We start from the raw sequence: 14,724 nt of genomic DNA on the forward strand, positions 1-14,724 counted from the left end.
AGGGGGCCACACATGCTATCCGTTTTGTTTATCAAAATATTTCTTTTGATTTATTTCAAGTTTTATCTCATAATAAATATTGTAAGAATGAAATAACATGTGTGACTTCTTGTTTTAGTCTCTTTCTTAGGAAAAGAAGTAGAATATGTAGTGAAGATAGTGACAGTAAATAGAACAGCACTAGAGCACCAAAGTAACAAAGAAGAAATTTTTATGAAATGTACCTATATATAGAAATAGAATCAATTTTTTCTTTTTAATATAAAAATGAAAATAGGGTCATAAATGGATCGGATTCGGTTCGGATAGTGCTATATCCGCATCCGCATCCGATTAGCTATTGGACGGATTCGGATAGTGCTGAACGGATGTAGATACGGATACAGATTGAATATTTTATCCGTTTACATGTAAATATAACTTTTCGGATAGCTATAGCCTATCCGTATCCGCATCCGTTTAGCTTTCGGACTGATTCGGATAGTGCTAAACGGATACGGACACAGATTCGAAAACGGATTTCAGCTATTCATTTACACTCCTAAATGAAAAGCAACACTACATGCCTTTAGTCATTGATCTAGACTTTTCATTTGATGCCTAATGGGTCCCCCCCCCCCTTATGATTCAAGACTCCAGCTTGATCGGACAGTCATAAATATCCAACTTCATTTTAAATTTTTTTTTTTTTTTACAATTTGCTCTCCACTTGATGATCAGGGGAAAATGGTTAAAAGCTCATAGGTAGAATAAATAAATTCTATTTTTAGATAATTCTCATTTTGTCTTAACTTTGATTACCATGATCAAAACTATTTTTATTCAAATTAGTTTATATGGATTCTCTATGTATATCTTTGTAGTTGGTGTTATGGTGGTGGTTGGATGGATTTTTTAATATTTAAATTGTTTGATTTGCGAACTCTGACATCTAACTACAAAAAATAAATAAATAAATTAAAAATAAAAAAATAAAATAAAAGACAAAAGTAGATATATCTCTTAATTTAATGGCAAGGCCCTCTTCCTCCTTTCTCTCTTTCTCTCTCTCTCTCTCTCTCTCTCTCTCTCTCTCTCACAGGCTTCTATTATAATAAATTTTGGCTGGAAGTAGACGTTTCCTCGTTTTTCAGCTTTTTCTATCTTCTGACACACTTAGAAAGAGGTTTTAACACCTCTCTCTCACTCTGAAAGGTTCTTTCTTTGTTTCTTCATCAAACGTGCCTGCATCTAATGATTTGAAAAGGAGCGTCAAATCAGTGAAGTTTCCCTTGTGTTGATCCATTCGCAGGTGCTCTACACAAAACCGTAACCATAATAATAGAGAAAGAGATAGAGAGAAATAGGGGGCCGTGTGAAGAAGGGTAAGAGCCGTATCTCCCCCTTTCATCACCAAATCAACTACCCCTTTAAATTTTTTGTTATTATTATCAATCTTCTCCTCTTCTGTTGTTGTTGTTGTTCTATGGAAGATTTTGCTATAAATGTTTGGATAATGAATAAAGAAAAGCTTTGGGTATCTTTTTTTTTTTCATGTTTTTTAAACCCATCTCTCTTTCTCTTTCTCTCTCCACGCTTTTCCTTTTCATAGGGATTGCTGTAAACAATTGAATCTGACAGGGGAGAATCCAAAGTGAATTGAGTGATACATTGATGGATAGAAAGAGAGAGATAGATGAGAGGGTGTTCTGTTCTGTTCTGTGCTCTGATGTATCAGTCTTATTAGAGTATTTTAAAGCTATAATAGTATGGTCCTTAGCTCTGTCTCTGCAAGATTGTTGATGGGTTTTGTGTGTCACTGTAAGTTAAATTCTCCTCCTTTGTTGCAGATGATGAAGCACGTGCAATCAGATTTCCATCACACAATATCAATAGCAATTAATATTTTAATCGAAACTCTCCCTTCTCTCTCTCTTGCTCTAAGCCATTAGTATATATAAAACCCATGGCTGCTGCAAAGTTGTCTTCCCTCTCTACATCTATATGATTACATCTGCTCCTTCTTCTTCTTCTTTAGACTTTGTACTCTGCTGAAGAAAAGAGGAAAGAGAAAAGAAGAAAAGCAAGGATCTTTTGAACCTTGAATTTAAACTGAATTATGAAATATGGGTTTTGATTGGAGTTCATAGTTATGGTATATGGGTTTCAAACCAAAATTCTTGCTTTCTATCTGGTCATCATCGTTTTCCTTCCATTTTGGTTACTTTCAGGTGCTCTCCAAGACAAAGACGATCAGAGGAATTGGAGTTAGCAGCATAGAAATCTGAAGATTGAATTTTGATTGCGAACCAACAACCCAAGCTACGAAATGGGCTGAATTGCAGATATGGATTGATACTTTGATTAGATATAAGAGAGGCAGGAGAAGGGGAAGAGGAAGAAAGAAAGAAAGAGAAAGACAGCAGTGGTAGTGACTGTGAAGAGTGAGAAAGATTGTAGATTGGTGGTGGTCTAAGCCTAACGTAGTCCCTTTTCAGCAAATATAAGAAGATCTATTTTCAAATCGATGGCGACGTACTTTCATGGAACTTCGGAAATCCAAGCTGACGGGTTACAGACGCTTTATCTGATGAACCCTGGCTATGTCGGATACCCTGACGCACAACCCCCAACCAACATGGTTTTCCTCAATTCCGCCGGAAATACCTTGAACTCTGCAAACCTCTCTCATCCACCACAACCCCAGCAGAGCCAGCACTTGGTCGGAATCCCACTTCAGTCCGCCTCCGTTGCCGCGGCAGCCGCCACTTCCGCAGCGTCGCAAGACCCCGGCCGCCAATCGGTGCATGCCCACCACGAGATGTCGCTCATTCATGGCTTTGTCCCTCGCGTTCACTACAATCTATGGACGTCCATGGACCCGACGGCGGGAGCCACCGGAGGCCAGCAAACCACCCAACAGCACCATATTCCGACGTCAGTTGCAAACAATTCGGTCAGTAGCGGTGTCACCGACGTTTCCTCGCAATTGGGTCTTCGTCGGTCGATCATGCCGCCGTCTCAACAAGGGCTGTCTCTGAGCCTCTCGCCGCAGCAGTCAGTTTATGGGTCTTACCGTCCGGAGTCTGATATTCCGGTCACAGGCCAAGCCTCAGCGATATCTCCGACAAACGGCAACGACATGAGGATGTCAGGCGGCGGCGGCTCATCTCCGTCTGCGTCGGTGGTGCCCAATGGGATTTCTGGTATGCAGAGTGTTCTGTTGGGTTCCAAGTACTTGAAGGCCGCCCAACAGCTGCTCGATGAAGTCGTTAATGTCGGGAATGGAATAAAGAATGAATTTTCAAAGGGGGTTAAAGAGCAGGATAAAATAAACAGAGAGTCTACTACTGCCACCGGAGAAGGTTCAAGCGGTGCTGGAGGTGAAACAAGCACAAAGCGTGGAGCAGAGCTCACAACTGCAGAGAGACAGGAGCTTCAGATGAAGAAGGCTAAGCTTGTTAGTATGCTTGATGAGGTATGTTAATGGCGCATTTAGTGAGGTTTCAATAAATTCTTCAAAAATTCTGTACATAGAGGGGGACTTCATTTCAGCAATTCCAGTAAGGTTTGGTGTTTGAAAGCGAACCCCATCAATTCAGAATCACATAAAAGGATCAATTTTGAGAAGTTGGGTATCCATCAATTTAAGTTGGGTTACAGTTTATTATTATTATTTTTGTTCGAAGAAATAAATTCAAGAAAAAAGATTTGATTTTAGTGAGTTAAAATCTGCAAAAATATTTCATTCATGGAAAAAATTCTCTCTCTTTTTCAAATGCCTTTTAATATATATTTGTGGAGGACTCAGGAATTTCAGATGAGGATTTGTCTGGTTTCAATTTGTTTCTTACTTTTTCTTTTTATTGGTTGAATTTGTTTCAATCTTAAACATAGAGTATGCTTTGGATTCCTTATTCTTCCGAAGGAATCAAGAATCAAAGTCTGATTACTCTTTTATATATATTCTTCCTTGATTGATAATTCATTAATATCTCCCAATGGGTTCTTTGTGATTTTGAAGGTGGAACAAAGATACAGGCAATATCATCACCAAATGCAGATAGTAGTTTCTTCATTTGAACAAGCAGCAGGGTTCGGTTCTGCGAAAACATATACAGCCCTTGCTCTGCAGACGATCTCAAAGCAATTCAGGTGTCTGAAAGATGCAATTTCAGCTCAAATCAGAGCTACAAGCAAGAGCTTAGGTGAAGAAGAGTGCTTAGGAGGGAAAACTGAAGGTTCTAGACTAAGGTTCGTTGATCATCAACTTCGACAACAACGGGCACTTCAACAGCTAGGAATGATGCAACACAATGCTTGGAGACCTCAGAGAGGATTGCCGGAAAGATCTGTTTCTGTTCTTCGTGCCTGGCTATTCGAGCACTTCCTTCACCCGTGAGTATCTCTATATAATCCCCTTCTGACGTCTCTGCTTTTTAACCACAAAGTAATTTTTATTATTGAACTTCTGCACCTGTGTTGCTAATATTGCAGATATCCCAAGGATTCAGACAAACACATGCTTGCAAAGCAAACAGGGCTTACTAGGAGCCAGGTTGGGTCAACAATTTGCTAATTTCTTCCTCAGTTCTGCTTTCTCAAGTTTTTGTTATGTTTTCAAAATTAGCATAGATCTGACTTAAAAAGAGTTTTAATTATGGGATAATAATGGATGCAGGTCTCCAACTGGTTCATAAATGCTCGAGTTCGTCTATGGAAGCCAATGGTTGAAGAAATGTATCTGGAGGAAATCAAAGAACATGAACAGAATGGAGGGTCATCAGAGGAGAAAACAAGTAAAAGTGAACTCAATGAAGAGTCATCTGTGTCTAAATTAACTGCTCAGCAAGAGAACAGTACTCCAGTTAGAGCAGACCGCAACAAAAATCTCAAGTTAAATATTGAAGGCAATCCAACTCATGCCAACCCAAATAATTCTCCATTATCTGCTGCAATTTCGAGTCCTTCAACATCGACAATGGGTGGAAACATCCAAGCCCAATGTGGATTCTCCCTTATCGGGTCACCATCTTCGGATGTGGGAGCAGCAGGGCTCATGCAAGGAAGTCCCAAGAAGTCCAGGACAAACAACTTGCAGAATTCACAGAGTAGCTTTGCATCCATGGACATGGACGTGAAGCCTGCAGGGGAGAATAACAACAGAGATTTCAGTGCGAAATTCGGTGATGAAAGACAGAGCAGAGATGGTTACTCATTATTAATGGGAGGAACAAGTCATGGAGGAGGAGGAGGATTTGGTGGATATTCAATTGGGGAGCTTGGGAGGTTTGATCCTGAGCAATTCCCACCACCTAGGTTCTCTGGCAATGGAGTTTCACTTACTCTTGGTCTTCCCCATTGTGAAAACCTCTCTCTCTCAGGAACTCATCATCAACAGACCTACCTACCAAACCAGAACAATATTCAACTGGGAAGGAGACTCGAGATGGCGGGGAATACTGGAGAACCTAATAATGATTTCTGTGGGATAAACACTACTACTCCAACTTCTCATTCCACTGCCACTTATGAGAGCATCAACCTTCAGAACAGAAAGAGGTTTGCAGCACAGTTGTTACCGGATTTCGTGGCCTGAAGGATCGATGGGCACCATGAACCATATATCATTTCCTCCACCTTAATTCTTCAATCTCTCTGATCACTTCAATTACACATCTCAGTAGATGTGTTCTTTGAGGATTTGGGTAAGCTTGTAGGGTTTCCAATCCAAATCATTGGATCAGGGGAAGACAGAGAAGGAGACCGAGGAGATAAATGTGACACAGTACTCTCCCTCTCCTCCTCTTGCCTTCTTTTCTGAGGAAGAGAGGATTAATTTTAAGCCTAGTTAGTGTAAAGAAAGAAGGAAAGTTACTTTTAGTAGTACAGCTAGATTTATACTTCAGGAGATCCATTTGTGTTTCTTGATAGTGTAGGAGCTCAGATCTTATGGTTGGGGATTGTATATCAAATTTATACCTTTTGGAGATATGTAGATGTCTTAAATTAATATGCAAATCAGTTATTGGGTATACAAATATATGTTTGTAGACTTTATATATGTTGATTCATGTTTATAATTGTAATAATCCATCACATATTCACATGTTTAATTGAAAGAATGGAGGAGGACCATACTGGTAAGAAATTTCTTTCTCTAGCATGGAATTTAGTTGGTGATGCTGGATAAGAATTTTTTTTTACAAGTTATAATTTTTCACTTCTGAATCACTTTGTAGAATCACAATGGGTTGATATATTTACCCTAAAATAAGTTGAAGGGTGTAGTATCCACTGGACAAGGCTCATAATGTACGCGACCTTACCCTTGTTTCGCAGAGAGGCTGTTTTCAGAAATAAGTTCCAAAAACAATTGCATTTTACTGATAATGATAGAGAATCATTTATAATTAATTGCTATATATAGAGGTTGAAGTATGACAACTGAAAAGAAAATGAGGAAAAGATTGATTGTGTGGTGTGGAAAGTAGATATAAAATGGGACAAAGTTTTCATGCAAATGCTGCCCGTAATTGCAGGCGCCGAAATGGAATACCGCTCCGATTAAAAGGGGTATTTTGGAAAATACTATAACTTATAGGGGTATTTGCAAACCCATAGGGGTAGAGAATTATTCCATGTTGGCCTTTTTTCATGTTTTGCCATACCATATAAATTAATTTTCTCATTTTTCATTAAATACTTGTCCAATTATTTTAATCAAATATCAACCCATAATTTGATCAAATAGTTTTTTTGTAAAGGATGACATCAAAACACATGAAACTTCTGAGACACATACTAAATGGTTATTTAATTAACTACCTAATGATTTATTTTTTATATGTCGCACCGCTTCTAGAACTTAAACTACCATGTATATACGCAAAGTTGAAGAGAAAAATGAAACAAATTTATTCGACAAAGAATATTTACAGATAAGTATACCTAATAATATAGAAATTGTGAAGGGATTCAATGGTCTGCCAACCATGCAGTTTTAAGATTACAATTGGAAGAGAGAACCAAAAGGAGTATCGCCCAAATAGGGGGATGGCCACTGGATGGGTTCTATTCCATTTCCATGGTCTAGCACTTCAAACCACGGTGTCAGTTACATGATCAACGGATCAAAAAACTTTCTTCTTTAAAAAAATTATATTATTAAATAATTACTAATTAAAAGATGATTTGGTTTCTCAAAATATAATTAGATGTAATGGGAGTATTTTGTATGTGGATATTGATTATAAGGTAGCCAATGTGTCCGTAAGAATGCATGTATTAAGACATTTTTTAACCTAATAATTCTATAACTAACTCCTATCGAATGAATTGTTTTGATAAGTAACACTTGTAGAACTATAACTGCCAGCTACATGCGCAAGGCTGAAGGTGATAATCAAACAAATTTATTGGACAAAGAATATATAGAGACAAGTAAATAAATTCATTCTTATAACTAATACATAGAAATATATTAAATAAATAATTAAATTCCGGGTGCAAGTTGTTGTCACCGAAATGGTGAAGTGATGTAACCTTTTTCTTATTGTCATAGAGATAAGGAAGTAAATTCATTGTTATAACTAATAGATAGAAATATATTAAAGAATAATTAATTACTGGCTGTAGCTTGTTGTCACCAAAATAGTGGTGAGGTGATGTAACCTTCTTTTGATCGTTCTTTATCTTATTCCTAGTAAATTATTTAAGTCAGAGGTTAAAAATAGTTTTTAAAATATTTGAAAGTTTATGTAGTGTCATTGTCACATGATTTGATTTCTCAAAATACAATTAGATGTATGAGAGCATTTGTGTGTTGATATTGATTATATATAGATATTCCAAATACACAAAAGAGTATCAAACTGATCCAAAGGCCAATCCATCTGGCCTTTCCCTACAATCATCTAAGATCCAAGCTATCGCCCATACCTCTTCTCCTTGAGTCCTTGTGCCATTGCATGGTGCAAACCTTGCAAGATGCTTCTGGCTTTTAATGCTAACAAGTTCTCTGAGAAGAGTTTATAGGCAGGGAATCTTTACTTTAGGCATTACAGCCCGCATCTTCACTTGTCCTTACAATTCTCCGTTTGGAAGAGGAATGACACGACTCCTACTCTAAAAGCATCTCGCAAACTAATGTCTTCATTTTAGAGGAGGAAACCGAATGATCCTTCGATTGTGCTAGAAGATCCATATAGAACTTTTGGAAGGCCTCCATCTCTTCTCCAGCTCCATTCAGTACTGGAGCATCCACTCCACCCCTCTTTCATTTGCAACAAGGCATAACATCCTCAAAGAAGCCCACAACATGATATATTTTGATAATGAATGTATATTATGGATGATAAAGAACCTAGAGTCCATATGCACACAAATATGCATTTTCATGAAACATTCATTGATTGGTCTATAGGATATATTGAGCTTGTTTACATAAAAATCCAATGTATATAATTAAATTTGATCAAAAATTAAGATTTCTTTTTTGCAAAAAAATTATCTGTTAACAAAGGAAATTTACCCCTAACCTTTATAGGATGTAATATTTCTAGTGCTTCTAGTCCTTTCACATTAAGGTTTTGTTTGTTTTAACAACTAAGCATATTTCTAGAACATTGATTAGTTTGTGATAGCTAGCTAGACTCTCTCTTTCTCTCTCTCTTACACACACACACACACACACACACACAATATTTATTGAGAGGTGGGCAGTTGTCAATTTCCTAGTTGACCAATTCAGCTGGCCAAATCAATTCAAATTAAAAACTATAGGGATGGATGCATGCAATGTCCATGCCTTTAGGGTGGATAGTTAGTTAGAAAGGAAAATGATTTTCTAATCCATATTTAATGAAGATATAGACTCAATTAAGAAAGTCTTTAAGCACAAGACAAAAGATGAGGAGGATAAGCTTTCTTCTTCTATAAATAAATGAATAAATGATTTTTGAATATATATATACATAAATTGTACAAAGAATAGCAGATTTAATTAAGTAGAGATGCCCCTAGCTTACTTAATCAATTTAAATTAAATATTATGCCTTGCTTGTCTTGCAAGGGTACCAAATCTTCTTATATTACAAATAAAATGTGAAAAGAAGATATTGTCGATTTTAATATTTGGTGTGTACTATATATAATAGAAGATCCAAACACATTCATGACCCTTAGACTTCATGAGAGACTTCATTAGCCCCGCCCACATTGAACTAATTATTTGGCCCTTGAAGAGAAGAGAAGGATAAGTTGTTGATGATGATGATAAGCTTAAAACGTACGTACGGTACCCAATTTTGATGATGACAATCTATCTATATATAACATGGCCGGGAAGGTTCTTAAAGTTTTCATTAATTTATCCTCATTGACAACGACGGCAACCCGTAACAACACAACGGCGGTGACGGTGACTACAATGACGACGACCATGAATGATCTTGTGGTGGTCCAAGAATTAGATTTTTTTTTTTTTTTTTTTTTGGGGTAAAGACAAGAATTAGATTGAGTAGGAATAAGAAAATATATGGTTTTCGATCTTCGGATCCATTTGATGTATATAGGAAATGATATACTTCCCTCTCATGAAAATTGACTACCACGTACGCTTCTTCTGTAACCATCATTCTTTGTCTCAGGGCTTCTGTCCGGCAGCAAGTAACCTTTTTTTAACGATTTTCACTCTAGTTCAGATAGTTCTCTTCTAAGTAGCCCTTTTAATGAGTCAAATTTGTGACGTAGTAACTTGATCAATATGCTAAAAGCTTTAGAGCTGATAGAACGCATTAAATCAAGCTTTGTAACCTATCAAATACTAGACTGGTCCAATCTAGCGCTCATACGTACTGTTAGAAAAACGACATCCAAAATTACGATTTTGTAGAAGAAAAACGAAGAGAAAGAGAAGAACAAACACATAAGACAAGATTTACATGGTTCACCGCCAAGTAGGAAGGCTACATCCACAGTCGAGCGATAAAATGATTTCACTATTTTTGTGAAGCGAAAATACAAACCCTCAATCTCTCATCTCTCAATGAGGGATCTTTATCTCCTCCAATTCCTTGCCCGGCCCAGTTCCTCTAACAAGGGGGGAGGTTGGAATGACCACCCTACCCCTGTCTTAACACTCTGCCTGGGTGGGGTCCACCACCCCCTATTAGAGGAACTGGGGAACTGGGCTAGACAGGGAATTGGAGGAGCTAATTTTCCCTCAAGGAAATAACAACAATATATAAGAAATCCTAACCCAGAAAGTATAGAACTGCCCCTAAAAACTCATCGGGTCTGGTTCGGATCTGAACTAACATATGATCGAAATACGTACATATCAAATCAAAGACCTCAACGAGCTCTATAGGAGAAAAGCATATGATGCTGATGTATGCACTTTTAGACCATTCTAGTGCATTTCAAAGGCTAAATGACCCGCTAAAGAATCACCACAACACTTTCTGGAATGAGATCAGACTTCACCAATAACACATACACTAGATCAAACACCATTAAATACATAACAACATCCATCCATCCATCATCCATGTCATACATTATGTTTCTTTCTTCTACAACAAAATGCTTCTTTTTATGTAGATCCTCACATTGATCCTCTATTTCACGCTTTCTTTAATCGGTCCAAGTGTTATTATCTGTCTCTATCTGTAAATTACTTTATTATTGCCTTCACGTTTGTAATTATGAAAATGACATGGGGGCGTGTAACTGTGAGAGAGAGAGAGAGAGAGGGAGGGGGGGGTTGTAAACTTATCATTTACTAACAGTCTCTGTCAAACTATACCACAAGAGAAGGGTTTTGGAGGAATGTTGGATTGTAAATTTATTATTTACTTACAGTCTTTGTCACCTTCAGATTCTGTCAACCTATACTATACCCAAAGAAAAGAAAAGAAAAGAAAAAAAGAGAAGCTGCAATTGGGATTTGTCAATCTTCAAAGTAAATGGCAAAAGAAGCAAGTAAGCCAAGTAGTTCTTTGGTTTTTACTACATTATATATATCCAGTCAATACTTTATGAATATTGCTTTATTTGCACAAATATTGTTATCTCTTCTCCATCTTAATTATTGCCACTGCTATACTATATATATATATCCTACAAGATATTAAAGCATGAATTATGAATGACTCCTATATGGTCAGTGGATTCCGTACGTACAGTTCTTTAATGACAATCTTTTATATATATATATATATAAATGATGCATGATCATGTAGGCAGCAGGGGTAAGACGGTCATTTATCGCCTCACTGTGTCCCGACAGCACGTTTCTACCGAGCAACTCGATAGTAGAGACCCACTAGCTAACTCCATCTACATAGACAGTATGACATTCACAGTATGTAACATGCAAGATATTATTGCCAACTAGACAATATTGGTTCCTTCCTCCCTCCCTCATCCCCTCTCTCTCTCTCTCTCTCTCTCTCTCCAATAAGTAGTACTGTTGGGTACAAGAAGGCCTTAAAGGGAAAAATACCAAATGGATGGATATCTGGTATGCATTGCATGTGCGGGTGGTAAGTAAGTAAAGCTCAATATAGTAGCTTTCTTATAAAAAAAAAAATATATATATATATATATAGTAGCTAGGCTCCACCAATCATAAATAAGGGTGATATATTCTGACTCTACAATAATCAATAAGTGAAGAAGTCACAACAAATTAACCTTCTTTATAAAATAAAGTTTTTTTTTTTTTTTTTTTTTTTTTTTTTTCCATTAGAATAAGACTGCTGTGAACAATCTCTTGGAAAGGAATGTAAACAAATTCTTAAGATTCTTTGATGAAAAAGCCAATCTTAATATTGGTATTGGGTTGAAAGTGTCACATTAAATGTTAAATCTTGACTTGAAAAGCCAATCTAATTAAGGGATTGACAGTGGTGTCCCATAAAATGTTAAAATCTTGTCATGAAAAAGCATGGGGCCTTCAGTAAAAGTTTCACAAAAAAGTGGAAAAATTAACCCTTGGATTTCAGTTGGTTGATGTTTAAAAGTTATATGGATATTTGCCCAACAAAAGAAAAAAAAAAAAGACTTTTATTAGTTTTTTAAACTGTTTTCTCTGGCCCTCTCCCCTCTCCCCACCTTTTTTTTTGTTTCTTTCCAAAGGTGAGAGGGTGTGTATGGACAAAACTTTATGGAACTCCTGTAACAAAAAAACAGGTGCGGAACCATGAAAACCATATTGAAAGCAACATAAACCTAAATAGTTCAAATTAGAAAACCAAGAAAACTAGTATCATAAAAATGAGTAAATCATCATGGAGATACAATCAGCAAATCAATTGTGGAAGTTTTGGGTGTGAAGGTTATGAAATAAAAGGTTTGATTAACAGTGAAGTGCGTCCCCTAAATATTAATTTGAATCGCCTATGACAGCTTATAGTTGTACAAATGAATTAGAATAATAGAAAGACATTACAGGGAAAGATTATTGAAGAAACATGGAAAGAAATAAACAAATGGATTTTTGTAAACCTAATGTTACGATCACATTTATCCCACATCGGTTGTATGAAAAACTTATTGTGGGTTGATAAGTTCTTGGGTTTCCTCACTTTGTAAGCTGGTTTATAGAGTTGAGTTCTCTTAAACTCGTATCGATGGTATCAGAGCTAGCACCACGTCTCTTAGGTGCAATCGTGCGGCGTCACCTAAGCTGGTTTATAGGGTTGAGTTCTCTCATGCTCGTATCATATGCCATATGTAACCTCCATCACCCCTGCAAGCTAAGTGGGGGAGGAAGCAACACTCAACTTGGGTTGAAAAAACTGAAACCGAGGGGTGGACAAGCCTTTAGTTAAAATATCTGCGAGCTAGTCTTGACTCAAAACAAAACGATGCTCATACAATTTGTCCTCCTCAATTGAGAACGGGAAAGAGGAGTCACCACCTAGGGTAAGGGTCTAGAACCCGTAAAAGGCTCATCACCGATAAGGAAGAGCAGTTAACTCAATACCCGTAGTCTACTCAGAGATTGAGTAAGGGTTAGGTTATGGATACAAGAAGGTGTTAGGCACCCGTTCCACCCGGTGAAAGCCAATCTTTCTACTAGACGCAGAAGTTCGAGCATTATCCCTAAGTGTATGTCTTAACCCACATGTATCTCTATGTTATACCTACTAATGTATACCATTGAATGAAAGCGGACTACATGCTATCCCTACATGTTTACTTTAATTACATTAAACAACTGCCCTAAATCATGATCATTTAATTAAACAAGAAATGATCAAAATGCTAATCTAATTAACTTTAGGCATGCTTATCTAACTATTTAACTAATAGTCAACTATCAAGCTAATTAAATACCTAACTAATTAACCAATTGCACTAACTAATTTACCATGCTACACTACACTACACAACTAATTAACTAACTATAGGGTCGTATGGCACACCCAAGAGGGGCCGGGGTGAATTGGGTGACAACAAATTCTTGTTTTGATTGAATAACTTTCACACAATGTTAGTGCAAGACAAGTAATAGAGACAACAATACAAGATACTTTTTTGGATCGATTTGTTCCGTTAGAACACAAAATCAATTGGGAACTACCAAATGCCTGCCAAACATAATTCCACTCCCAAAGTGCTCCCTTAAATCAAAAAAAAAAAAAAAAAAAAAACCAGAATCACTCCCATGGAGTGTTGTCAAATGAAACTCAAAAGAGGTTACTAAAAAAGTTGTAAACAAGTGGGTTCGAAAGCAATTCTTGAAAATGGGCCCAATTGGGTTTATTTTCAAACTGGATCAAACGCGATACTGGGCTAATGGTAGCTCGCCGATTTTTGGCCTACTGGTGGGCCGATAGCCCGATACTAAACTAAACCAATTTAAAATCAAAGTCCCAAAGAAGGGAGAGTGTAGGGAGATTACGAGTCTCAAGACATAGGCTAACTCCAAACCCAAACCCAAACCCAAACCCGTTTAAGCATGATCCTAGGGACAGATTTTGATGTGAGCCAAATGATCTAAGACTAGAGATCAAGAATGATTCTAGCCTAAGATCTAGGGCTAAGTTGTTTAAGTGTATTTAGTTTCAAAAATTCCTTTCAAAGCATCGACAAAGCCAATAGAATGTCATTCACTAGGGTGGATTCCCACTTTCATGTTCTCTCTCTCTTCCCATTCTTCCACCCTTAAAAAAAGGGAAAAAAAATTCTTCCACAAGAATTAGGTTGGTAGTTCCAAAAGTGACGCCATCGATCATCATTTATGCCACAAGAAAATAGAATCACATGACACTTTCCATCATTTTCTCTTTCAAATCCCTGGAAGGACCAAACTCCTTGGAAGAAATCAAGGAACATCTGCACAAAAAGCTTCACGTCTAGAATTATTTTTTTTGGGTTGATGTTGCGCCCAGACACATGGGTCTGCCATTAGGGGGGGCAGGATGATCATTTTGCCTAGCCCCATGTGTCTAGACGCTGTCTAACCCCCCCTCCCCCCTGCACAGGAAACGTTCTCCCATTTTTTTTTTTTTGATATGTCAAATCTATTGGAGATGAATATATCCTGTCTCATAACCCCTTCCTACAACATCTAGGGTTTATACAAGGGTCAGGCTAGCCCAATGGGTACCAAATGTTGGACCTGATTTGGGCCTAGCTAAGATTGAGACCTTATACATAAAATGGACTTGGGTTCGAATTGTTTTCATTTTTTGGGAGTCTAAATGTTGTGGTTCAAGCCCAACCATGGTT

At 37.3% G+C, this 14,724-nt stretch overlaps 1 protein-coding gene across 1 annotated transcript; it reads left to right on the plus strand.

Moving 5' to 3' along the window:
- The first annotated feature begins 2,422 nt into the window (after positions 1-2,422).
- LOC122668080 (BEL1-like homeodomain protein 1) lies at positions 2,423-6,053 on the plus strand. The gene is made up of 5 exons (XM_043864632.1): positions 2,423-3,457; positions 4,004-4,377; positions 4,477-4,537; positions 4,661-5,578; positions 5,660-6,053. The coding sequence occupies exons 1-4, from the start codon at positions 2,507-2,509 to the stop codon at positions 5,576-5,578; spliced, it is 2,304 nt and encodes a 767-aa protein (XP_043720567.1). The 5' UTR covers positions 2,423-2,506; the 3' UTR covers positions 5,660-6,053.
- Positions 6,054-14,724: the final 8,671 nt, after the last annotated feature.

The sequence above is a fragment of the Telopea speciosissima genome, chromosome 7 (assembly GCF_018873765.1).
Source record: "Telopea speciosissima isolate NSW1024214 ecotype Mountain lineage chromosome 7, Tspe_v1, whole genome shotgun sequence".
In the NCBI taxonomy this organism is placed as follows: domain Eukaryota; kingdom Viridiplantae; phylum Streptophyta; class Magnoliopsida; order Proteales; family Proteaceae; genus Telopea; species Telopea speciosissima.

What these genes read in the sequence shown, in the direction of transcription:
- LOC122668080 (XM_043864632.1), top strand. Translation starts at nt 2,507, where the DNA reads ATGGCGACGTACTTTCATGGAACTTCGGAAATCCAAGCTGACGGGTTA. An exon ending in TTGTTAGTATGCTTGATGAG is followed by an intron (nt 3,458 to 4,003) that starts GTATGTTAATGG and finishes GTGATTTTGAAG; the next exon opens with GTGGAACAAAGATACAGGCA. An exon ending in TTCGAGCACTTCCTTCACCC is followed by an intron (nt 4,378 to 4,476) that starts GTGAGTATCTCT and finishes CTAATATTGCAG; the next exon opens with ATATCCCAAGGATTCAGACA.